Source organism: Microtus ochrogaster, chromosome 21, assembly GCF_000317375.1.
Source record: "Microtus ochrogaster isolate Prairie Vole_2 chromosome 21, MicOch1.0, whole genome shotgun sequence".
NCBI classification, from domain to species: domain Eukaryota; kingdom Metazoa; phylum Chordata; class Mammalia; order Rodentia; family Cricetidae; genus Microtus; species Microtus ochrogaster.
In genome coordinates this window covers 22,785,800-22,812,684 of record NC_022022.1, presented here as the reverse complement: position 1 = coordinate 22,812,684, position 26,885 = coordinate 22,785,800, and the positions used below count along the sequence as shown (strand labels likewise).

Sequence of the window (26,885 nt, the reverse complement as noted above, 5' to 3'; positions counted from 1 at the left end):
GGGTAACTCATAGTCCAGAGCCTCAAAGTATTCCAACAATTCATTCGTGCTATTATTTTGTCAGAGAGAATTATGTCTCTGCTGTTAGAATATCCCAGCCATATTTACTTCAGTTAAGCAGATTCTGTGATCACATCAAGAAGAAAAGAACAGTTAGGAAACACAAAGCTTGGTTCACCATCCAGTTAGCGTTTCAGAAGGCTGGCAGCAGAGAGAGAAAGCTCCATAGAATTCACGAAGAAAGGAACGGTCAGAAAGGGGCCTCGCCCTTCTCCCCAGTCGACATACCCTGACATCTGCCCTTCTATTTTGTAGTCACTTTTTTTGTGGATACGTTTTCTTCTTTTCTTGTTAGTTTTAAGGCAAGACAAAGTGAGTAAAACCACAAGATTCTCTTGCTACCTCTTGTAAATAAACCAATTAAGAGACAGAGGGACAGACCCAGGAATCAGGAGTTGGCCATCAGGAACTCACCTTTGTTACTGGTGCTAACTGGGGGATGGAATGCTACACTTAGAGCCACTGAGATCTTTCATGCCACTCTCTTCAGATAGACCTGCCAATTGGTCACTGTCACTCCCATGATCAGTGAGACCCAGTGCCTTCTGTCACAGTTTAGGAATAATACAATCCTGATAGCTTTGTCACAGGGTTTTATGTGTAATGCCTTTGTTACCACTGTTTCATTTCACAGTATAAATTTCCATTTTAAACCAGTGTTTCTTCTCTACCTAGGGTACATTAAAAGGTCAATTTAACCTAGCAAATGGGCTGGCCTTTGGAACCAACTGTTCTTAGCTGGTTCATATCTTTTGTAGTATTAATTCAGCCACAGCTAGCATCTCTATTATGCAAAGTTATGGTCTGAATATTTAGATTATAAAACCATGGCTAGAGATTATGTAATTGCTAAATCTGGGCCCAGTAGAAGGCACTTGATGGGAAAAGAAGATGATTGAGTTCACAGACTCTATCATTTCATAAGTTTGGCCCTCTGCCTTTGGCCAAAGTCAAAACAAAATAAAGAATAGAAGGTAAGCATGCCGAACTGTTGCTGGGGACAAAACACACTTTGGCGCACCTCTGCTGTCTGTCTGGCTTAAAACAAGGAAGAGCAACACTTTAGTCCACCAGCAGAAGCACACTTTTGCTAAATTGAAAGATTGTTATCCTGGTTATTGAATTCCTATCTCAGCCTAAGTTTAAGAACTCAGCAAGACCCCATCAAAAGCCAATTCCACAGCTGTAAAGTCAGCTGTCAACTCAGCTGCTGCCTCTTGCTAGAGTTCAAACCTCAGCTGATTAACTACCAAGGCACCCAGGCTGCCTGGGCCCTGTGTTAAGACTCTCAGTCTACCCCAAAGGCCTTGAAGAACGGAGTTCAAATTACATTTTGTTTCATTTTATTATGAAAAAATAGATTGACAGTACAGTCAATATCAATTTCTTTTAGTCATATCCCTTACTCTTTAAAGTGTGAGCTCTGGAAACCTACAGACAAACCACGGGAAAATGTTACTATGAATAATACTTCATGTGAATAGCCAGTTATCACCGACACCTCATGTATCAGAGCACATGGTTATAAACTTTGATGCCTTTGTAAGATTACACTGTTTCTACTAATCCACACGCTTATTTTCCTTTTATTTAATGTGAGTTTTCCAGTCAGTCCATAATTCTACCATGCTTCACTGACCAGTATCTACTAGGTGAAAGGAAATGGAAGTTTGCCTCTATAGTTTTAGGAAAGCTTGCTTATCCTTTGTTTTACCCATTTGTGGTTTTTGGCTAATAGTTTGAATGCAAACTGTTAATTTCTGGGCTATGTATAAAATCTATATGTGATACAGTATTTAAAATATCAATCTATAAGCTAAGCATGGTGCTCAGACCTGTAATCTCAGCACTCGGGAGACTGGAGCAGGACAACCAAGTGTTCAGGGTCAGTCTCGGTTACATAGTGAGTTCCAGGCTAGCCTGGGTGACATAGTAAGACCCTCCTTCAGGAAAATAAAAAAGATAACACCAATATAATGCCATTTGAGTATAAAGCTTGATTAGAATGAATGAATTATGCAAAGTACAATTTTATGTCTATTACATTTGAGTCTATAATTTGGAATAACAAAATTTAGATTTATCAAAATTATAAAGCATTGAATAGCAAGGCCATAATTCCATTTTGAAGTCCAACATCACTTTTGGGCAGTGTCCTTTGGCGATTTGTCCATGTTTTGGCGTGTGTCTGTTTGGGCTGGTGCTGAGTTCCCCCTGCTCTTGCCTCTCATCCCCATGGCAACGAACACTCTTTAGGGCTTCCTGCACTACACTCAGGGCATACAAAGGGGACACTGCTCTTCTCTGAAATAACAGCATTGCTGGACTCTCCGGAGATAAACAAGAGGAACTCTGCTTCCACAGGAAGCACACATCTGGCTACAGTTCATTTCACTCTGTACCTTCCAGGGGAGGACACTGACGTTCAGCCATTCCCAGTGTGGAGAGAAAAGACGCATGGGACAAGAATAGAAAGTCAAGGGCAAAAACCGAAACCTGCCTTTTCGTTTTGCTTTTGCTCTCTGAGTGCTGTCTGCCTTCCACCAAATACTTTCCCATGGCTTCAGGCAGGTTCTTTTGCCCAGACTTAAGAATTTTTACCTGTATAGATTGCTTCTACTGGCAAATAAATGACAGTTGCTGGTTTCAAATATTTCTGGAAAGAAAACAAATCAGATTAGGAGTATCACATTTAACTTGTGGATTCCCCTGTGCCCTTGCCATTCACTGTTAAACAGAGTCTGAGGATGTGTCTAAGCTTTTGGGTAGAAAGTTAGGGCCACGCTGAGACCTGTGTCCCCTGGAAGTTGCACTGTTCGCTAATAGCACGCTTTTTTCACTCTCCTGCTCGGCTCATTTCATCTTCCCAACCCTCCACCGCTGTTGCTTCATGATCATGACCTCCTGCCAACCTACCAGCCTCCGATCCTTCAGTTCCGACAGGTCTCACACTCTGAGCCATGCATCGTACCTGAGGGACAGTGCCATGATCGACGACACGGTTGTGATTCCCAGCCATCAGGTACATGACTTTCTTTCTGTCTTCATGTCTGATTTCAGTGTCCTAGTATCCCAGATATCCCGAGGAAGCCGGGTGGGGGTGGGGCTCTCGAGGGAGAGAGAGAACAACAAAAACCTGAATTCATTCTTAACATAAAAATTAGGGCAAGAGATTTGAGGGTGTCCTACAACTTGCAAATGTTCACTAGATTTTTCACTGAACATTTTCTCCCTGAAATAATACACTGTTTCTTTCTTTAGCCACACTGAAGTCCTCTATGGAGATTTTTGAATAAAGATTTGTGTTGTATAAGTAGTATCTTCATTATGAGAAAAAAAAATCAGGACATGTTTATATGATGAACAGTACCTTGTAAAATACATTTTGTTGCATATTTAAAGTGACTATGAGAAAAGGCTTAAAGTTTATTTTGAAATCTATTTACTTTAGGTATAATTTTTCCCCTTGATGGATTGGATATAGGGAAATAGAGAAACAGTTGCTCTCTTCAAAATACTCTACTATCATAGTACAATTCAGAAGGGAATGCTCTAGAAGAGATGATTTGATTTTATGTTTTTAAATAAAAAATTTCTGTCAGAGCACCTATTGTTTGCTGCTCTTTCAGAATTCATTGTATTTTACTGGAGTTTTGAAGCAGTGTTTTTCATTAAAGCTGATGTTCTTTGTGTGTAGGTGTCAGCTCTAGCCAAGGAGGCAGAAAGGAATTCTTATCGTCTGAGCTGGGGCACGGAGAACTTAGACAACGTGGCTCTTTCTTCCAGCCCTATTCATTCAGGGTGAGTGAGTCAATATTATGTATCCAGATCAAGAGGTAAAAAGAGATGAGAAAGTCACAGCTTTGTCCAGCGGCTTTAGTGGATGGTTAGCTTACCGAGGAGGTGACCTTTGTTTCCACTTGTGACTGACTTTGCTTTTTTTCCACCATGGTTCCAGCCGCACCAATGAGACAGCAAAATGAGGTTGAGTTTGGCAGAGAAAACTGGTGTTTTTAGCATAACCAATTGGAATAGAATCACCTTCTCACAGATTGTGTGTGCAATCCTTAAAGCCATCTTTCAAAAGGAAGCCAGGCCAGCTGCTGGATCGAAAGTTTCAGTCTGCTAAGAGGAATGACTGGCAGTGAAATAAACGCCTTTCCTCACCTACTGACACATTTAAAACAATGGTTACGACCACAGGCGCACACAGATGGATCCATACGCTCAATGAGGGGTAGAAATAAAGAGTTCACATTCACGTGGTGATTTTCTCAGATGTCCTTTCAATGTCTTTCCGAGAGTGCACACCACACTGCCTGCTTGTCACTCTCTAAGAGTTAAAGCCATACTTGGAACAGGACTCCCCAGCATCCTCAAGGTTTTAGAGATTCCTTTGGGGTATACGATCAACTAAGTACAGGCCACATCTCTTACAGATCTAAAATGTAATACTTTTTGAATAGTTTTCTATCCTCATGTTTTAGTAATATTTAAGTGAAATTTCTACCTATATTTTATGTAACAAAATGGACTATTTTGGCTTTAATTATTATCCCAAACTCCTATGTATAATCTCTGTAAATGTTTTGAGCAGTGGGCCCTCTCTTGTTCGAAGTGTTTTAAAATAAGTCTCCTTCCAGGAAAATACTCCATGACGTTGTAAACACTTTGGACTTTTTAGTCTAATAGGCTTCTAAATGCCATAGAATATAAAATTAGGTAGATATTGAAAATAAACACCCTATTTTCCTTGTTAAGTAATTGCAACTACTTGGTACAGTACAACTTTCTTGGAGACTTTAAAAAATTTAAACTCCATTCAAATTTAATTATTCTAAATGAAAAATCGAAAAATTAAAATTTCTATTATAAATTGGTCAAAACCAACAATAGCATTGGCTTCTACTACTGAGATTCCCCCATACAATGAATAAGGGAGAAAAGAAGTCTAGACCTCAAATGACAAAAGATAAGAATCCAGACTCCCACACCACAAAATAAAAACATTATTTTAGGTAAAATATAACAACAATAGCTGAATTTTTAAAAAGAGTGAATGTAACAAAAAGAGTAATAGCTTAGTTTTCAAATTAATTATTAGCCTTAAAAAGGGAATTTTTAAGCTTTTTACTGAAGGCCATAAAAATACATTAGTTCATCAATATCCAATCTATTTCACCAAACTAGATAACATCTGTGAGTTTATCGTGACTCATGGTTACATCATTGTGCTGGACTACTGGTAATGAAACATCAGCATCCAACAGCCAAAGATTAATAAGTTAAGATATACACCTTTTAAAAAAGATATGCACCTATAAAAATTGGTCTGCAGCAAACCATCTTTTGTGCATTGCAAACGTTTATTATACTGATCACAGTTACTCGACACTGGCTGTATATTGAAATCACTGTGGGGTCGTAAAGACATCAAAATCCAAGCTGCATCCCAGATGAATTCTGCCTGGATCTCCAATCTCAGGCTTCTGTATTTCTGTGAGTCCAGGTTTGGGAAAAGCTTTGCTCAGTAAAGCCTCTTTTGTCAGGAAGAGAAGTTAGTACACACCTGGTTCTCTGTAATGTTCCTCATTTCGTCCACCTCATTTCTACTTATATATTCGTTCTCTACATATTTGTTAAACTCTGCAAAGTGCTAGATTCTATCAACTGTCAAGGAAAGTAGAGAAGGAAAACCTAGCAGCATCCCTTCCAGGGACACTTCAGGGAGTGTTCTATGAAGTCAAAAGACCATGTGACTGAGAGGATTGTTATGGCTCACTCTGTGCCTTGGCATCAGACTGTCTTAACTCAGACCCTGATACCAACTCTATGTGGCAGTGGGCACATTATGGGAAAAATTCTCTGAGTTTCTGTTTACTTCTCTGTAAAATGAGTGCTATATATTTATTCTATTGGGGATTTTTAAAAAGAAAACACTTTTGATATCTTCAAACTTTACCTAGAAACAACAAGGATTCAGCATAAAATAACTTTCACTATTTTTACATTCTCCCTAGATACATCCCACATTTCCCACAATCTCTAAATCAGTTAAACCAGACATGGCCCAAGTCTTCTGAATGACAGTACACATGCATTCAGCCCGTGATGGCAATATGGCTTTGTTTCTACCAGGTAGCATCATCTGTTGGTGTCTCTACTGTAGTGGTTGAGCAAACATGGGGCTACAGATGACTCTAGGGAGCGGTAAAATTACCCTTGAAAAGTTAAGGTTTCTAAGAGCTGTGACGTTTGAAAGTAATATTCATATTAATATATATGTGTAGCATTTATCGTATCTTGTAATATTTATTATTAATCACTCATAATATTATCAGGTTCTTAAGTAGGAGCCGTTAGATACTTTTCAAGGATTTGAGTTTTAATTCACTTAAAATGTAAGGAAAGGGTGACTTTTCGGTAAGGGGACAGTGAAGAGAGCTTGTGATTATACCTAACTTATACATGAGGATAATGCTGCATTAAATTCAAGCTGCATTTTCTACCACTAATCAGTACTGATTGTTTACCTTTGCTCTACTTCATTTTTAAGAGATGTTCTTGGCTGAAAAGGACTGGGTCAATGATAAAACTCTGCTTCCTGCATGGATGCATTTAGTATCTGGCCAAATGAGAGGCTTGACTTTTTGTTATTATTTGAGTTATCTAACTGACTCCTAATGAATCCAAGAAACAGTTATTCTTAGAGGCTCCCAGTGGAGATCATAACAGTAAAGTTTCTACAAAAATATGAACTTCACAACTCTTCTTAATTAACTGTATGCATAATAAATTGGCTGATATAAGACAGTTTATACCAATGATTAGTTTTGCAACTCACTTTATATATTGCCACTCTGAAAGTCTTTGTAATGTTTTAATGATATCCAGGTGCTACTAATTAAATACCAACTCATGAGGTGTTAGACACAGTAAAATAAAGCCCTAAGAATATGATCTTTTAAAACATACTGAAGACAACTTTGTTGTGAACCTTGCATGACACTTCAAAAAAAAAAGTCATAAAAGCTGTTTTCAAAACTGTTTGCTCAAATCACAGAATATTTGAGGCATAAGGTAGCCCAAGTCTCTTTTGCATGGGAAAATATAACATAAATGCTTACAGAAGCTCTCCCAGTGTTTAATTTAGCTTTTCATGTTTCTTAAAATATCTTGGGAGTTCTTTTAGATTCACAAAGACTAATTCTTTCAGATAAAGAAGGTTGTTTTATAAAGTTCAAATAAACTGATCTGGAACCTTAAATTTCTGGTTCATTGAACAAAATATACTTACATATGTCAGCAATATTGGAACTTTATGAAACCCTGTGGGGGTGGGGTTAAGGAAGCAGACTCCATGGGGAAAAGAGTTGTGAAGAGTAGGGCTAGAAAGGACTAGACATTAGGTATGGGGAGCATGACCACAGTGCTCAAAGCAGGCAGTTGGTATCTTGAGGACAAACACTAAGACCAAGTCTGTATAGATCTTTACTACCCACTTGTAGGTGATTAATGTTACCTACTCTGCCGTAGACTTTATGCTCTAGCTGTCACAGAAGCTATGATTGAAGCTGTTCCTTTCCAGTTTGTGTTTGATCTGCTGTAGCCCAACAGAGAATTATCTTACCAGGAAAGTCTCAGAAGAATTGCAAATGGACAGCAGTCGAATCGAAGCTACAGCTACAGATTCCAAGACTTTGTACTTGTCATTATATTATCAAGTGGTGTTTCCTAGCTCTTGGAAACTTTGTCTTTGCTAAGTGTCCCCACAAACCAATGCTAAGGCTTCACTTCCCTATGAGTGACTATGTAACATCCCCAGATTCCTAAACTGGGAGTGGCCACGAAGGTCCCAAAGCTTGTTCTTCTCTCTGCGTTCATAGAGTGATATTTCAGTTATGTTTGCATAGAGTGATATCTTACTTGTATTTCCATCTTTTTTTTCAGTGAACATTGTGTTGGTATATGAATTAAATATTTGAATCATAGTCACATCTAATTTCACTCTTTATATTTCCTTATCCACTCCTTCTCTGTGCTAAAGTATCTATTCTATTGCAGCCGCGCCTCTCCATGTCTTGATCGTGACAACAGCAGGTGAACCTCTGCGTAATTCCTTCTCTGAACATGTCCCATGTTCTCCTCTCCCTCACCATCTCCTTCTGCCTGTGCCACACCTCAGGATGCTTTAGTTTTGATGATGTCTAGTGAAACATAGACAGAGGCTTACGTTCTCCAAATCAAGGTCATTGCTCACTTTTCCAAGGAAAAGTGGGTCTATTTAATACAGTTGGTATGACGTTGGCTGGAGCAAAATGAAAATGGACTCCTGTTTTGGTCATGGCCTCCACATCTCAACTTCTTTGCAAGGAAAAGTGCTACATCCAAGTAAAATCTTACGTTCCCACAATTACGCAAATTGGTAGAGCTATTTTGAAGTTTTATTAAAGGTTGTGATTTTTTTTTAGTAGCACTCAGACCTTTTTTTCTTTGTTTTGCTCTTATCTTGCCATATTCTAGGTGAGCCAAAGGCTAAAAGCTTAATAATAGTACATATCCTTGCTCCTCTGTTTCAAGTTCAACCTTTTGATATTTTGGAATTGTGCTATAGAATGACTTATCTGCATTCTAAATATAGCAATCAGTCTGTATTATTTAGATGAAGTATCCCTTTGGGCTACTGATTATAGTATTTTTATTCTTTGTCCATCCATGATGATAATATGGGTTATCCCTCTAAATTACGACAGCTCTATATTTTCATTTTTGAAGGTTGTAAGCATCCTTTCATGTCTTCTCAGGCACACCCTAAATATTGCATTTCTATTCTCGAACAGAGCGATTTGTGAACCCATGCTTTAGTTTGTGGGATTTGGAGAACTAGGAAGGGACTGGGGAAGGATGGAGCAGGCAGCTCCCGGTGTGGTTTCAGATCACTCTGAGAATCAGAGCCATGTCAGGCCCTCTGCTGTGCACACAGCATCACTGAAGCACCCTGAGGGATCTTTTCTCCTGTCCTTCACCCAGTGACTAACTCCGAATGCTGCAGTCTCCTCCCTGTTCCCAGTCCATGGTCCTAGATGAGTTAAATGGAAATTCGAAGGATCAGTGCCTCTGGGGGTGTACAGTGTAGTCATTTTCAAAGTCCAAATCCTTGTTTTCTGCGCTCTCCTCTGAAGCATGTACCTGTTCAGCTAATCAAATTGCACATTTATCAGCAAGTCATCTGCCTAATAAAAGTGAATCGTGTTTGCTTTTATTCCTTTTTAAATTGTGAAAACATTGTATCTCACAATTTAGAAAACTTCAGAGTTTCTACTTTGCATGACTGCTGTCATATGAAGAGTTAGATGCATCAGAGCCAATGTCCCCTGGTTATCCCCCCAGCTCTGTGTAGTCTTAAGTCCATGTCTAATGCAGTATGCCTACGCATTTTTCAAGAAAGTATCTGTTTAACCATGGGCCAGAAACTGTATTTATTGGAGTAGTAACAGTTTGCTTTCCAATTAGGAATTCCTCCAGAGTGGCTAAAATCAAATATTTAGGTAGCTTGACTGATCTAGTTAGCCATTAGCTGCATCAAATTTGTAACATTAGGCAGTCACTTCAGAGTTTATTCACCTAAATCTCTTATTTGATGCATAGAAAACAAAAACTAATGAAGTTTTCAACTTGCTTGACTGTGGTTAACAGAAATAATTCATAACAGACTTGGAAAGAACATGGTACCACAGCTCCCTGTGCTGTAGTAACAGAATTCTCACAGCCTATTTGAATAATCAGTTTCATAAGGCAACCATAACTCTATTGACCATATTAAACTCCTTAGCGCAAATGTGAATGCATTGAAGGTTCTTAATAAGTTTTTTCCCCCTGTTTTAGATGACGTATGATGCACATTTCAATGATCATGACATTAAAAAGATAAAAAGGCAGAAAAAAGAAGATCATGGGAGCAGCCATTTAGTAAAGCTGTATTCTTTACCCACTCATGATTTATTTCTCCCTATACCTGTAAATGGTGACAGGGCCCACCCCCAAGACTAGGATACTTTCAAGTCACACTCCAGAGATGAACTTCAGTTCACATTTCTCTCACCTTCTTTGCACATAGCTGCCTTTTTTGGTTTCCTTCCATTCTTTTCATCTGTTAATGAATTGCATTGTCTCATTTCTAATGTCCCCCCAAACGTGGGAGAATTGTATTCATTCAGTTCACTCTAGCAGGCTAGCTGATGCACTGCAGCCTTGCATGGCTCACTCCTTTTGTCCTCTCTCTTCCCGCCAGTCCTCATAATGAAAAGACTCTTGTGGAGTTGCCAGTTGCTTTAGACACGGCAGAGTAACTGGCTCCTAATTCCCTTAGTCACCCAGGTAGTGGCACCTTTTGGTATTCTTCCACTTTTGATGAACATCTTCAAATGTTTACCCAGTTTTATGCTAGAAATTATTGGGATTGACTGGTTAGCTTGCTGGCTTTACAAGTAAAGTCCATTGGTACCTAGGTACAAAGTCCAGGCACTGTTTCTCCTACTCTTTCTGTGTAGAGGAGAGGCTCTGGAAATATACTGTGAAGTTCAATCTTAATTAGTCATTTGATGATTACATTATGAGTCAAATTTGCCTAGAATGTTTACTGCTAGGCTAAGCTTACAATGCCCTTTGTTTCTTCTGACGATGACAGTTGTTTTGTGTCTTCCAGACCTTTCTTTTTCTTGGCATTTTTGATTTCTCTCTCTCTCTCCCTTCCTCCCCTCCTCTCTCTCCTCACTTTCTCAGGAAAATGTCTTCACTGGACTTTTTAGTTTTCTGGTAGCCTGTGCCATTTCTTCCATTACTTGGTAGAATACGGAGGTTTCCCCTCCCTGGAGTTTGCCACTTTCCCCTGGATTATGCATTTTGGACTCTTAATTCTTCCAATTTGCTTTGTATTTGATTCAGCACTTAGGACTGTTGTTCAGATCAGTAGGGACACAGGAATGATTGCTGGGAAGTGTATCTATATGCTGTCTCAGTCTTTAAGTTATGCTGTTTTGATTCCCCTTTTCCACAGTCTTTCTTCATACAATCTTGTCATCACTTTAAAAAAAAATCACTTTGTTAAATTCAAACTCTTAGTTTTCGTAATCTCTCATTGTCTACTAATCCTCTACCCAGGGAAATAACTACACCAGATTTCCTGGTAGAGCATAAATGCACAGGGTAGACTCTTTAAACTTAAGACGTAGTATTTTCCAGCTGCTTTGTTACATCTGAAGGTAGGGATTCGAGTCGTGCTTGATCATAGTAGCTGACCAGACATCGAAGAATTCACTTGCCTCATGTCTTGTTCTCTCTGATCCCTGTAAGCGCACACACTTGCCGTAGCCTGACATTTTATCTTTAGATTCATTCATTTACTCAAAAATTATTTATGACCCCATACTATGCACTGTGTCCATACTGAAGCGAGTTCTAGGGGACTGAAACTGTGTTCACTATTGCTACAGCCCTTTGATGACACCTCCATAGATCAAATCTCATTGACCAAGGAAGTTAGAGGTCCAAGCAAGGAAGAAAGCACAGAATGACATCTTGGCTTAGAGTGTGAGTCTCTTGGCACAGCTCCTGACATTTATGGTAGAGTAACAGATCACACAAAAGGATTATGGAAGCAGAAACCAGGGAGGAAGTAATACAGAAAAGAGGGCTTTAGCGGCGCCTGCCAGGGAAAGTAATAGAATATGTCAAGGTCTCAGCTGCTGATTCTCTGTTTTGGGGGTAGACCACCAGAGTATCCTACAAGTTCTTTTTGGTAGAGAATTGATATCCTGGAGGCTAAAGGCCATCACTGGAAAAAAAATACCACGGACATATAAAGGCCTGGGACATGAGTAACTTTGCTTCTTTTTTCAAAAGACATAGATACTCTATGGAATATTAGGCAGATGCTTAATAATTATCCCTTCTAGTTTCAACACCTATATTCTTAGCACATAGTAGCTGAGACTTGAAAAATTCCCTAGGTGTGGTGACAATTTATAGTAGCAGAACTTTAGAGTTAAAGGCAAGAGATCAAGAGTACAAAGTTAATCTCCTAAATGTAGAAAGTTCAAGGTTAGCCTGTATTACACGAGATCCTATCTCAAAAAGTTGACGAGGGAGAAAAAATCAAAGGAAGCATTAGTGTTAACTATTAATAAGTTGGAAATAGTGCAGTGAGTCTGGAAACACTTCTAGCTGAAACAGCAGTATTTTTTTCCACTTTTAAATGAAAATCAACATAAACGTACTCAAATAAAAATAATAGAGGAAAATCTGCACATTCATCTGGAAGTATTTCCAGTTCTTCTCTTGGGTGAATGTCTGTCTATATTTAAAAGTCAGAAAGAAAACAGTTCAGAATTCATATGAAAGACTAAGAGTGAGAAAAGCTACAGCTTTTGTCCTCAGGGTGTTTTAGTAACACCCAAATGTCAACGGTTAATCCCATATCGACTGTTGCTTGTACTCAGCAGTTATTACCGCTACTGAACACTCAGCTGCTAGGGGAGAATGGTAGGCCCAGCCTGGCTACTGCATGTGGGAGGACTGTGGCTCCTGTGGTTTCCGCTGCATGACGTGCTTCAGAGGGCACTCTGGGCTCCTCCGCACCCATTTCTCTTACTAGCAACAGGTTCTCTGTTTAATGGCATGTCTAATGCATTCTGTGTTCTGCTGCCAAGAGGATGCTCTGATATTTCACTCGCCTAAAAATAAAAAAAATAACCTAAGTGTATCGTGTTTCTATCCCACAACTTACTTGGGTGGAATACCTTGCAAACGTTTTCAGTGTTGTCATGGAAGCAATATCTAGGCGTGTTGATCTGGCTCGGCGCGGTAATTCGCTGATCTCGCTGATCTATGAAACACCTATATGTTGCTTCCATTTTGTGGCTGTCGTAAAGACTTGGCAAATGCAGTGAAAATGGGAGGACACTGGCGTGATTGTGGAAGAGCCTACACACTGTTTACATGTGTCCTCGTGTCTATGTACAGGACAGCTAGATTGTTATGCTATTTAACTTTTGCTCCTATAGGAGGTGCGTGCCCAAGGGACCTTGGTGAGTGTCACAACGAATGAAGGAACAAGCATTCTGAGCTAAGCTGCTCGAGGATTTGTGACCACCCCAAAGAGACATTAAAAACTTTCTCTCGGCACACCCCACAGCCTCAGTCACTTGAGATGACCATTCTCTTTGCCATGATCCATGACCAGTAGAGAAGCCAAAGTTACAGAGATGCTTTTGCAAATTTAAGTTATGATTTTCTTCAATTCCAGTTCATTATAATTTGGGCAAAACCATGCCGTGCAAGTACCTCTATCAGCATGAGTCCGGGCTTCCCATGCTGGACTTCTCCTGCAGAAAACAGAGCAGAGGGTGTTCTGTTTGTTTCCACTATTCACCCTCTGTTTCAGTTAGAATAGCTGATCTCTGAGACCTCTTAAAAGTCCAACTATCGCTTTAACCAGAAAATCAGTCCTATTCCAGTTTTCCCATCTTGTAACAAGCCGGCACCCCGATGATGATGATTTGTGGGCAGGGCACATTGTCATGGATTTGAACTTAAGAAAAGGTCTTTGAGGTCGTTTTTCAGTCATGAGATCATGTTAAAATGATCTAGACAGAAGTAATCTTGGAAAGTTAAGTTGAATTAACTTAAAACATATGACATTTGGTCTTTCCTGTGTGATCCAGCCTTATATTATTTGAACACATGAATTACATAGGATATATAAGGAAAGAGAAGGCTTGCCCACATTCTTTGCAATTTCATGCCACTTACTAACAAAAATTGAATTATTCTTCAGTAGCATATGGAGATCATACGGAAATTAAAATAAGTAATACAAAAAAGGTATTAGCATAAACTTGAGAAATACTTTTTCACGGGGCATTTGCATTTAAAAGAGTTGTTGTGAGAACAACTAAAGAGTATAGAAAAGAAACAAACTCACAGACTGTGTTTATCTGCCGTATTTCTTCGAAGCATGCCTAATCTTCTCTTTCAATTTTCAGTTTCCTGGTCAGTTTTATGGTGGATGCCCGTGGTGGTGCCATGCGAGGGTGCAGACACAATGGGCTTAGGATCATTATCCCACCTCGGAAATGCACGGCGCCAACGCGAGTCACCTGCCGCCTAGTGAAACGCCATAGACTGGCAACCATGCCGCCAATGGTGGAAGGAGAAGGCCTGGCCAGCCGCCTCATTGAAGTGGGACCTTCTGGAGCTCAGTTCCTTGGGTAAGGGTTTCCCATAAGCCTCCTACTTAGTCTCCGATGGGCTTATGCCCGCTACCCTGAGACCAATGGGATGAAACGCCAAAGGTACGTTAAGCCATTTTGAAAACGAATAGGCTCCTGTGACATTTTGTTAACATTGGACATAGTGCCTCTATGCCTGACTTCACTTCCACGCTTCCATGATAAGGTGTCAGTGAGTGAAATGTAGGTTGCTACTATTTTTGCTTCTTGGATGTGGGAATAACTGTCAGATTCCCAAATGAGATATCCATGTTTTTTAGGCCTTGGTAAGTATTTTTGTTTCTTGTCTGAGACTAAAAGGCCAAGTATAAAGAAAAAAAAAGTGCTCTGTTTGAAATACGTTTACCGCCTTGTGTGGTTATGAATCCAGTTGCCACCTTCACTTTGGAGCAGAGTGTTGCCTTTATAGAATGTCTAATGTTCAGTCTAAATGGTGTGTGCATTTTCTATTATTAAAACTGCTACATTCAGCTTTTAAGCCATGGTGTAAGATGAAAATACTGAGATTTAACCTCTGCCATTCACATTTTGGCAATTTTGAGCAGAAATTAGCATTTCTTCTTCCTTCTGTCTGTCTGTATGACTACTGTCATATGAGGTGACCCTCCAGTGAAAAGTTGCCACTGAATGGTAACAAAAGGATGAGATTTTGGAGGGGGAAACGGGTTTCAAATCATTTTAAAACAAGTCAATTGTATTTAAGTCTTGGTGCTTAAAACTGAGAGAAAAAAAATCTTACTAATCAGGATTCCGTTTGATTGTTGTCAACATCATACTAGGGGAGAAGATTTCTTGCTTTAGAACTCTGAAAATGTTCTAAAGCTTGTAATTTGGGGCAAACTGTTAAGAGATTGCTCCAAATTAAAAAGGGGTGTGTTGCTAGTTCCCAGGTGTAGAAGGCACCTCTCCTTCGTCTTATAAGACAGAACTTTGTCAAGAGCCTGTGAAGTTCTGGGTTGCCTCAGAAAATGTCACTATGGTTGGATTCTTTCGAGGTTCTTGATGTTCCCTTTAGAGCCTAGCTCCCCCCCCCCCCCGCTCAGGTAGTTGAAGGCTTTCGGTAACCCTCAAAGCTGTTGAGGAATATCTATGAAAACGGCAGGCTGCTGCACAGAGTTTTTATTATATTCCCAACAGTTTTGTTCTTCCGGGAGAGACATTTTTCCCCTCCATTTTTTTTTTCTTTTGGCTAGTGCCCCGGCAGTGAACCTAAGTGGGAACAGACTTGACAGCCATGTGCTCCCCTGGCACAGAAAGAAGCACCTCCATTGTACACTCTGGGTCTCAGTTCCTGCTTCCTTGCTCTTTGTGACCAATGGAGGGGGCAGAACCAAACGCAGTGTGAAAGCAAACTTCACCCTGTGATGCTGGGGTTCTGTGGACACGGTACCTGAAGCTTACTTCTGTTCTTTCTTTCACTGCTGCTTTGGATGTACTCAGTAAACTTCACCTGCCAACGGCTCCTCCCCCACTTAATGAGGGAGAAAGTTTGGTCAGCCGCATCCTTCAGCTGGGGCCTCCTGGAACCAAATTCCTTGGGTAGGAGCGACTTAAAACAAATTGATGGCTGCTGGCCCCCATTCTTCTCCTCCTTCTGCGATATGATTTCTCTTTTCGTCATTGTGCCCATGACATGTCCCTTCTCTATGATTTGAACTCTGTATGACCTATCTCTAGTGGACCATTTCTGACCCTTGTGGTATGTGACTTTTATTTTCGAGTGACGTTTTTTATATCTTCTCCTTTTCAAGTGCTGTGACCTTCATTTTCGTTCAAGCATGAGACTTGCCTAGTTGTACTCTGTGCTAGTCCTGATGTGGTTCTGACGAGTTTGGAGTCTGTATCAAAGCAACCTGGACTCAGACATGGAAAGCCTCTGTCTATGTTGAGGATGAATGTGACCTAAAAAAAAAAAACAAAAAACTCACAGGACAGTGCATGTTCTGGATCCTGAGCATAATAGGCATTGGACAGTATTGGACTCTCGGCCAAGTGGCTCTTTAGGGCCACCTTGTGTGCACATGCCTATTGTTTTCCTGAATGAAGACAGTTTGAGCACAGTCACACGTGCATGGCTCACGAGCTCACGTTGTTTACCTGCCTAACATCTCATGTATAGCACATTGAGTTACGCAACGTATGAGCCATTTTCTTTCCTAACTCATGTTGTCATTTTGCACCTGTAGAACATGTTTTAGGAGATTGGCATACATCATAGACCTGCATGTACATTTCTTTTGGTTAAATGTGCTACACCTACATTTATCAAAGGAGACGTTCCAGAATGCCACATGCACTCACAGAGAAATAGCATTTGGCTTAAGGTAGCAGCATGAACCTGAGGACTAGTGCCCCTGTGTCACCCTCTGTTAGGTCACTGGGCTCTGGAGGAAGGCCCACTGTGTCCCCGCCCCCAGAATGAGCAGAATTCCAGGTCACTTTGCAACAGACAGTGTGGAGGTGCTTGTCTTGGGATGGGTTACCCTGTCTCCACTGAGTGTTCTGCATTGCTATGTCAGGCCCGTGATCGTGGAGATTCCTCACTTCGCTGCCCTTCGAGGAAAGGAGAGGGAGCTGGTGGTTCTGCGCAGCGAAAATGGGGACAGCTGGAAAGAGCACTTCTGTGAATACACGGAGGACGAACTGAACGAAATCCTCAATGGCATGGACGAAGGTATCTCTGGGTTAAGGGGACTGACAGAAATCTCAGGTGGAGACAGGCCAGTTCTGCCCTGCTTTCAGAGCCTTAGCTGTCTGAGCACTTGTGTGCACATGCGTGTCTCTTGTGGTGTTTTACTCCAGCACACTGCCTGCTGGGCTCTGACTGCAGCAAGTTTCAGTGCACAACCCATCCATTTTCTTAACTGTGTCTATGTTAAATTCAGGAAAATAAAGCCCTTTAAGGTATTAAATATCTTACTTTAACAAGAATAGTCAGCGTGATTTTTTTTCTTTTAAGGCAAACTTCTGTTGAATCTAAAACTAACAGGAGAATAGATGTTTCGTCGCAAATAACTCTGCTCAAAACCTTTCAACTTTCTACTATTAAAGAGACAGGAACATTAAGTTCGTTCAGTTATTCATATGGAGACTTAGTCTAATATTCTGTATTTCTCTAAATACCTACACTAGAGCAACATAGAGTTCATGATCCCACCTTCTGCTCTTAGTATTTGGTAAGTCATTGGCATCAGAGGAATATTGAAAGTCTGATGTCACCACCGATGTCAATCACAGAGTCAAACCAAGTCACGAGACAGAATACGTAATCAGAAAACTTACCCAATCACTGCAGCGTTTATTACTAGGCTGGTCCCCCAGAACCTAAAGGACCATGTATTTTCTTAAGACCACAAGAATTGGTCTTTGAGCTAACTTTGAAATTTGCAAAGAAAAGGAGTTCCCATGCAGCTTCCTCTCTATCACGTGAACCAAGAATAGCATATGTTCACTTCCGCTACAGATTTGCCCGCAAACGCCCTCACAGACACCGCACTGCACAGGCGCATCTGGCCCGAGATACATTTCTTTCCTACTACTCTGGAAAGGCCTACGTTCCCCCAAAGAGTACCTACAAATTGCCGAGAGTTGAGGAAAGATCCCAGTATTTATGTATTTAGTGTAAGGATGGCCTTGTGTTTTAACTTTTACTAAAGGGGAGCTTTGCCGTTCCCCCTCCCCCCGATTACTATTAACTGTGCCCATGAGTCTGCTAGAATGTTCTCAGGAGTCACTAGCTTCATGAGGATGGATCATTTCTTGTCTCAGTGCTGGACAGTCCGGAGGACCTGGAAAAGAAACGAATCTGCCGCATCATCACTCGTGACTTCCCACAGTACTTTGCCGTGGTGTCCCGCATCAAACAGGACAGCAACCTGATTGGCCCAGAGGGTGGAGTGCTGAGCAGCACCGTGGTGTCGCAGGTGCAAGCTGTCTTCCCCGAGGGTGCGCTCACCAAGCGCATCCGTGTAGGTCTGCAGGTATGTGCAAGCAGGCGGCAGAAGATACTGTGGGATTTTATTACCCTAGTTGCAATAAGGTTTTCACATGAGAGTTGAAATATCACCTAAATAAAGTTTCCCTGAGTGAACAAAGGCTAACACAGGAGACCAAAGAGGCACAAATTGTGGGGGCGGGGCAGGTGAGATGACTCGGCTGGTGAAGGGGCTGGCTGCTGAGCCCCGACTACCTGAATGCAGTTCTGGAAACCACGTGATGGAAGATGCGACATGACTTCCTCAGGTTGTCTTCTGACCTGCGTATGTGGGCTATAGCATGTAACCCAGCCACACACACTTCTAGCATGCAATAAATAAATAAAAATAAAATGTAATAAATTCTTTTCTCAATTGTGAGCGATTAATAGTGCTAAACTTAACAGCTACCACATATGAAATCCATTCACCTCATTTGTGAAATAATAAACATTGTCTGTTTGTGATTGTTGACATTATGTAGTATACTATATAGTTCAATGTCTTTTTTTTTTTCCTTCCCTCGAAAGGCTCAACCCATGCACAGTGAGTTGGTGAAGAAGATTCTAGGCAATAAAGCAACCTTCAGTCCCATAGTCACTTTGGAACCCAGGAGAAGGAAGTTTCATAAGCCTATCACCATGACGATTCCTGTTCCCAAAGCTTCAAGTGATGTCATGCTGAATGGTTTTGGGGGAGATGCACCAACCCTAAGATTACTCTGCAGCATAACAGGTGAGGCATACGTGGCTATAGCATGGAGAGTTCTAGAAGGTATTTAAATAATAGTAAAAAAAATCAGGACGTGCCAGGTTAATTATGCCCTAGAAGCTGAGAATGTAGGCGAACGTCTGTGAGCCAATATTTGGAAGGCTGAGGCTGGTGGATTATGAGTTTAAGGCCTATCTGGACAATATAACAAGACCTTGTATCAAAAAGCTGTGTGGTTAGATACAATAATTCAGGGAAAGCATTTTTAATTAACTAGGTGAACAAAAGGTTAAAAAAATATTTTCTCAACCATGTTTGTATATCAAACTATTATAATAGTTTGTATGTATCAAGCATATACACTTGATATGCATATTCATTTTTAAAATAAATGTTTTAAATTTAATATTTGTAACCTACTGAGTTATTAGTGCTGTCCACCAGCTGATAGACGTGGGCAACCCAATCTACCAGTGACTGCCCCTTGAAGAAGAAAAGTGACCCTTTCTTTCTCCTAGTAAGCATAGATTGCCAGTATCTCCTCATTTATGAGTGTTGTCTTGACGGCTCTTTCCTGTATATGTAGGATTTCCTGGGGTGATCTAGTGCAGGTGACCCAGTTCTGAGAATTGAGCCGCCCAACAGCCTGTGTTCAGCAGCCAGCATCTCACAACACTCCTCCCACCCCCTTTATCCGCTCCTTCTTCTTCTTTATTCCTCCTGTTCCTCTTCCGCAATGCTCCCTTGCCTAGAGGGGGAGACGGGGTGATGTAGTTGTCCCACTCACAATGTCCTGTTCTTAGCACCGAGAGCAGGGATGCATCTCTGCCTTAACCACGACCTACACCAGTAAGGAGCTTCTCTGACCAAGGTTCACAGCTCTGGATATAAACAGAAGGCCGTTTTTGCAATATGGTTTTCCCCCTAGGGCTTATGGTTTTTCTGTGACCATGATTAGGGAACTATACATGCATTTCCTGCAGTGGAGCAGTCTCAAGCCAACCAAGTGAGCAGCTGGTTCACCATTGCACCAGTGGGCACATCTTGCCTGCCAGATCAGTCTCGTAGCATGTGGGGTCCAGCACTGGATAAAATCATTGATTTTTTTTTTAGCAGTCTTTTTAGCAGGCCAAGATACACAATGCCTAGTAAACAGATATTCAAATAATTCCCCATAAATTTAGCTTATCTTAAGGTAGCATTTGCTTTTGTGAAGTGTCATTTTTTTAGTATGTAGTTTTGAGATTTTGTACTCTCATTTTGATTTAATTAAATTTACTTTTTCTTTTTTCTTTCTTATTTTATTTTTTGCTTGTGGTGCTGGTGATTGAACCTAGGACATGTTATTTGCTAGAAAAGCAAGCACTTTACTCCTGAGCTACGTATTCTTAGCCCTGAAAGTTGTTTTGTTTCTCTCTCTCTCTCTCTCTCTCTCTCTCTCTCTCTCTCTCTCTCTCTCTCTCTCTCTCTCTCCCTCTCTCCCTCTCTCTCTCTTCCCTCCCTTTCTCCCTTTTTTCTTTTCTTTATTTCTTGGCAGTGAGGATCGAACATGGGGCTGGTCACACACTAGGCAAATGCTCTAACCTGCATTCTATAAGTTTACCAACCTGTATCCAAGTTCATGTTAGTCTCATTATGCCTTTTTGTGTATGGAGGGACCGCACAAGCGAATAGTCAGAAACACAAAGACTTTATTTACAAGCTAGTGTCTGGCATTTTGCCCAACCATCTTCCACACTCATGCTATTTCAGGTGGAACCACGCCTGCACAGTGGGAAGACATCACAGGAACTACGCCACTAACGTTCGTCAATGAATGTGTTTCCTTTACAACCAACGTGTCTGCCAGGTATGTGTGTGCAGCCCAGAAACGCCTACTCACTGGATTTCTTTCTTCCTCCCCAAAATGATCTTTCCTTTTTGTTGTTCGGTGTTGTTTCTTAATTCTTTGAAGGGAATTTTGGTTGCAGTTGTTTAATATTAAGTTAGGCTTGCATTTATTTTGACTTGTGTGGTAACACTGCAATAACCAAGTCCTGCATGCATTCAGATTAGATTCTTTGGGAAACACGTCTCTTTCTGCTTTGGTGGTAGGATTCTGATGCTAGCTTTGGCAGCCGCTCCAGTCCCCAAGGAATGAAAAGTTTCCTGTTAGCCAACAATACACATGAAGAGTTGCTTTTTCAATAGAATGCCAAACACATAGTCAGTGTACCTTGCTTAGTGGCTAAAGAGCTACAGTGTGTTAAACACATGAACACATTTGCATGTTACACATCCTTAAGAGAATGAAGGTATTTTCTGTTATTTCTTTTGCATACAGTAATTGAATTATAATATTATTTTTATTCGTATAGTCTTTGATGGATAGGTCAACATCTTCAAGTTTCTGGTTGGTCTGATTCAGTCTTGGTGGGGAGTTAGCCCCTTCGATGATGACGCAGTGAGGGCACGGTGTTGAATCGTCAGAAGATTAAATGATGAGTAGAGGAATCAAAGGAAAGAGTGCTCACTCAGAGAAATCTTTATCATACTGGCTGATACTGAGCTTTTATCCCCAAAGACTCTAAAAGCCATCACTTTATATGTCAAGAGACTGATTATAAAGAAGAGTTTTCAAGAAGAGAAACACAGCCAGAACATTTGAGTCAATCTTTTTGTTTGGTTTTATTTTGCTTTGGGAGGTACATAATCTCTACTGGATTCATTACTTATGCATGGTAGTATGCTACATAGTGGCTTTTAGTTCTTAGTGTTTATTGTCCATTGAGCATATTCCCTTTTCATCGTAACCAGTCTTAAAAATCTGATATCTCTCTCCTTCTTGATGCCTCCAGACTTAAATGCCCATCCCTTGTCTTCCTTGCCATTTTGGATCTCTTTCTCTCTCCTTTCTTTTTCAAAAAACAGTTGGTGGCTGTATTGATCATATTAAAGAAACTAAATTTTTTTCAAATGGCATACTTTAAACTTTAGGTAACTGGTTTTCTCTCTTTTTGTAGGTTCTGGCTGATAGATTGTCGACAGATTCAGGAATCTGTTTCCTTTGCATCGCAAGTGTATAGAGAAATTATCTGTGTACCATATATGGCCAAATTTGTAGTCTTTGCCAAATCACATGACCCCATTGAAGCCAGGTTGCGGTGCTTCTGTATGACAGATGATAAAGTAGATAAGACCCTTGAACAACAAGAAAACTTCTCTGAGGTGGCCAGGAGCAGGGATGTGGAGGTAAGAATATAGCCTTGGTGCATCCTGGGGCCTTGTCATGTCTATGGCAGATGGCAATGAGCAGTGTGAACATTGTTGTATGTATATTCTGAGAACTGAAGGTTCCAAGTACACTTACTACCTGTTTGTTATAAATGACATGAAAGTGATTTTAGCTATCTCAATCCATGTTGGTTTTCTGTCTTATCTCAGGTACTAGAAGGAAAACCAATTTATGTTGATTGTTTTGGAAACCTGGTACCACTAACCAAGAGTGGCCAACATCATATATTCAGCTTTTTTGCCTTCAAAGAAAACAGACTTCCTCTCTTTGTCAAGGTAATGTATATATAAAACCAAAAATCAGTTATGCCTTTACATACATACAAGTACAAACATCCATACATAAAGTCCAAGGGTTGTTTTTAGTTACCTTCATAATGAGAATATGCGCTTTTCAAACATTTCCAATGATTTTGAAACACATTTTACAAATGTTTACAAAAAAGCATACCTTTTAGTTTATTCTTGAATTCCAAAGTCAACTGTTTATTTTGATGAGAGAGCACATTTATGAGAGAAATGAGGACAAACTATGACCACATTATTAAGTAGAAACATTAATAACTGTTCCCCAGATGGAGCCTGCTCTGTCTGTCTCTGTCTCTGTCTCTGTCTCTTTCTGTGTCTCCATCTCTCTGTGTTGCTGAGAATTAAACTTAGGGCTTCACTCCTAGCTATTACTAGAGTAGGTGGTGACTCTACTAGTGGCTTAAACTCCCACCCCTCCCGTTTGTTCACTGCTGTCACTTTCAGATATTCATACTTAGATTTTAAAATGTATGTGAATGTCACTAATGTAGAGACCAAAAGAGCACTGATAACTTTTTTGTAGTAATTTCTCCAAAGACCCAGAATCTCATGGTCCAATAAGAAATCATTCTAGTTAGAGCTGTAGACTTCATGTACTTTCATCAATTCAACATATAGAAAGTTTGTTGTTGAATGGGTCCATTTACTAAGGGATACCCAGGGAAGTAAAACTCATAAAGGCAGAAAGTAAAAGGGTGGGTATCATGGAAAAGGGGTGCGGGGAAAGAGGAGCTGTTGCTTAATACATGGAGACTTTCAATTTGGGAAGCAATTCTGCATGCACATGGATGGTGGTGACAGCTATACAACAAAATGCATGCACTGTCACCTCTGAATTATACACCTAAAATGGTTAAATACACATGAAATGATGTTTCCCATTACAAAACCACAGTTAAAATAGAATGAAATTCTGATGTTGGCAATGAACTTAAAAATATCCTAAGTCAGTAAAACATAGGGAAAATACTATATGAGTCCACTTTACAAAGCAGAGAAATCCATGGAGACTCAAAATTGTTTGGAAGTTGTCAGGGACAAGGAGTGGTAGGTAAATGTGTACTGGGCACATTTTCTGTCTGGGTGAATAGAAAGCTCTGGAAAACAGTGGTGATTGATTGCACAACTTCATGAATGCACTTTCATAGCACTTAAAAATCATAGAAATGGGTGGTTATATGACAGGTACATTTTACCACAATCTCAAGAAAAGCAAATTAATTTTGGCAACCTGATATACAGAAAACTAACCACAGCTACTGGTTATTTTGTATGTGAAACTTTATATAAGGTCTGAAGGGAATCCCATGCATGTGACTTAACATGACGGTTAGCTTCATCTGACATTGCGTGCATATCCAACCATCCTGGTAGCCACCTTAATAGAGGTACAGCTTTTTCAATCAGCAATGTCTGAAAGAGTGATTGTCAACAATGATACCAAAATAGAAAGGAGAAAAGCTTGGAGTCTGTGGTTCCTATGTCCCTCCTTGAAGTGTAATTATGAAGTCACCCGAGTGTAATTATGTCCCCCCCTCCTTCAACCTCATCTGATGTCAGATGTCAGTGAAATCCATGTCTTTCTTGTTCAAGGTACGTGATACAACTCAGGAACCTTGCGGGCGACTCTCGTTCATGAAGGAACCCAAATCCACAAGAGGCCTGGTGCATCAAGCCATTTGCAACTTAAACATCACCCTGCCGATTTATGCGAAGGTACTGTGAATCCTGTGGTGTTCTCAGCGGCAGTCCAGAAATTTGAGTTTCAACTTCTTTCTAAGAGATATTCAGCACAAGAACATGTACACATTATTTTTGGTATCCTGCCCCTTAAGTGATTTTTTTTTCAATTCAGTAAAGAAAAAAGCAATTCTCGCCTTCTTTGGCATTTAATGCACTTTTATGGAGGCTTTTATTTTTATATAGCAGATATGGCAGAGAAAAAATTAGTTTTAATTTTAATGCCTTTTGAGCTGGGTTTTAAAGAAAAAGCAATTGGCAATTTTTCTGTTCTTGTTTCTCTGTGCATTCCTGAGAACACATGGTGCCTTGCCTCCCACCAGGGTGCTAGTGTGCTAGTTATTCCTCACTACCCACTCAGCTGGGTCAGCTTAAAGGTTCGGAGCATACGACTCATGTTTTAGCTTTGCCTGAAGTAATTACCTGTTTATATTATAACCTGTCCTGTTTAAATAGTGTAAGAATTTTAAAGTAACTTTTCACTTAATTTAACATGATCAGGATAAAAATGTCCTCTTGACAGGAGTACATTTGATGCAACACCAGAAAGACTTTTGTTTTTTTCTGATGCAAGTCTACCTAATATTACTTTCAATCTAACTCTTTCTCGATGGCATTATACATTGACTATTACTAGGGTATCAAAGGAGGTGATTGAACCAGTTAAATGACATGGGGAATGTTATTCTGAAAGCTTTTTTCCCCTATAAACTAATACCATTTAAAAACAGCCAGCTGCAGACGGCAGTCTGTGCGTAGCTGCTACAGATGTTCAGTTTGTTCTGCACTTGGCAAAGGGCTGAATAGTGGGTGATGCATGGGAAGTAGGGGAATGCTTCAACTTTCACTCCTGAATCTGCAGAACCAAGAATTCTCTATATTACTTTTATCTGCTCATAGTTGCCACAGAATGTATTGGTTTAAATATTCAGTCTTGGAAATAGATACCAGTTTTATAGAAGACAGCTCTTAGCGTATGTTTTATGTTGTTACTTCTTCTTAATAATTAAAAACAGAAATTGAGTATCTATTTCCATGTATGATATTCATGATGTTCCGATGCCATTGAAATGTAGCAGCAGATAGATCAACCATGAAAATGTGATCTAACTGCAATCCCATGACACAAATGCACCTTGGTGTTTAGTCTCTAGAGGCAGAGTTAAGAGCCACAGGAAAGCTCCACAGGCCACCCAGAGATATAGTATGAACGTGCTATGACGGGTCTCCGGGCTCTCCATGTTCTGTGAGAGAAAGCATTTACTTCATTTTGTATTTTTTGAAACAAGATACAGCACACAGTGTTATTAATGCTATGGTGGTTTTCTATTTAGTCACTCAAGATGAAAAGAATAAAATGCCAAACATTGCATCTTTAAGATATACTGAGGATGTAGTATATAATAAAACTGTGTAGTGCCCAAGTATTGAAAACATTTGCAGCATAAACTTAGTGATGCAGTTTGACAGTTCCAGTCAGTCCCATTATAACTGGGGTAGTGTCATCATCACCTTTTCTGTGAATCAATTCCACCAGATACATTAAATATCAAGCTTTGGGTTGTTGGTAACTTCAGGTCAGGAATTGGTATGTTTGTCATTTGTGTGTGTGTGTCTTTGAATGTATAAACTTTGATCAATCTTCTTTAGCTGTCTTCTATAAACTATTTAACAAAGCAGCCTGAGTGTACTGTGTGCTTGCCTTGATGCTTGCAGATGGACATATTTACTCTTTTCCTCTAAATGTTTCTTCCTTCTCCCTTTTTTCCATCTTGCACGGCATCTTGGGGCATCCAGGAATCTGAGTCAGATCAAGAGCAGGAGGAAGAGGTAATTTTACAACAGTGTCACTTGTTCCTGGCTCTGTCATTGCTGGAGCTACTAAGAAGAGCATGTGGTTGACCTCTAATTTTTGGAGAGTAGGCAGCTATTTTTAGCAATTAGATGAGCAGAATTTTAGTCTACCTTCCTACTCCTATTTTTTTTTTCATCTTGTGACTGGCATTCAGAGAACCACAGTTTCCTTTTTTATTTTAGCCCTCTACGTAAGAGTATGTAATTCTCTGCCACTCCTAATGGCCAGGCCGTTGTCTTGGTGACACTCAAAGGCTAGACTGGCGGGGTCTGAAGGTGACAGTGAGCAGACACAATGGTTGGCTTTGTAGCTCTCATAGCCTCACTAGCAGCGAAGTTTTCCTGAAGCTGGGCCTGTGCTGGCATCAACACTCTGGCAATTACTAGGGTGTGTGCTGGTGTATTTGGGGGTTCTTGAATCTTCTTGGCTCTAATCTGCACTGTGCAGATTTGTTTATGTTTAGTTTATGTAAATTAAAGTTAGTACCTTTTATGAGTGCACTGTGGTCCTAACACCATGGCCGAGAATCACTAAGACTAACCAACCTTCAGCCATTTATTAGACTCCATGATCATGATACAAACATATATTTATAATTAGCATTCCTCATAAAGTATATTTGCAGACCTCAGTGTTCTGCACACCTTACCAGCATGGTTTTCTCTCACCTATCTC

The 26,885-nt window shown here is 40.2% G+C and overlaps 1 protein-coding gene across 50 annotated transcripts in view; it reads left to right on the top strand.

Moving 5' to 3' along the window:
- The window catches only part of Ank2 (ankyrin 2), a 530,016-nt gene that overhangs the window by 473,502 nt on the left and 29,629 nt on the right, over positions 1 to 26,885 (top strand). For 16 of the 50 annotated variants that reach the window (XM_026783964.1, XM_013349981.2, XM_013349975.2 and 13 more), the window contains 13 exons: positions 2,980 to 3,082; positions 3,758 to 3,861; positions 8,125 to 8,160; positions 14,103 to 14,327; positions 15,789 to 15,887; positions 16,868 to 17,022; positions 18,117 to 18,328; positions 18,853 to 19,057; positions 20,786 to 20,882; positions 22,036 to 22,264; positions 22,457 to 22,582; positions 24,209 to 24,331; positions 26,153 to 26,185. In XM_026783964.1, coding sequence (XP_026639765.1) covers positions 2,980 to 3,082; positions 3,758 to 3,861; positions 8,125 to 8,160; positions 14,103 to 14,327; positions 15,789 to 15,887; positions 16,868 to 17,022; positions 18,117 to 18,328; positions 18,853 to 19,057; positions 20,786 to 20,882; positions 22,036 to 22,264; positions 22,457 to 22,582; positions 24,209 to 24,331; positions 26,153 to 26,185 — 1,747 coding nt within the window. The remainder of the gene's footprint in view (positions 1 to 2,979; positions 3,083 to 3,757; positions 3,862 to 8,124; positions 8,161 to 14,102; positions 14,328 to 15,788; positions 15,888 to 16,867; positions 17,023 to 18,116; positions 18,329 to 18,852; positions 19,058 to 20,785; positions 20,883 to 22,035; positions 22,265 to 22,456; positions 22,583 to 24,208; positions 24,332 to 26,152; positions 26,186 to 26,885) is intronic. The other 34 variants (XM_013349977.2, XM_013349993.2, XM_013349992.2 and 31 more) reach the window with 8 other exon arrangements.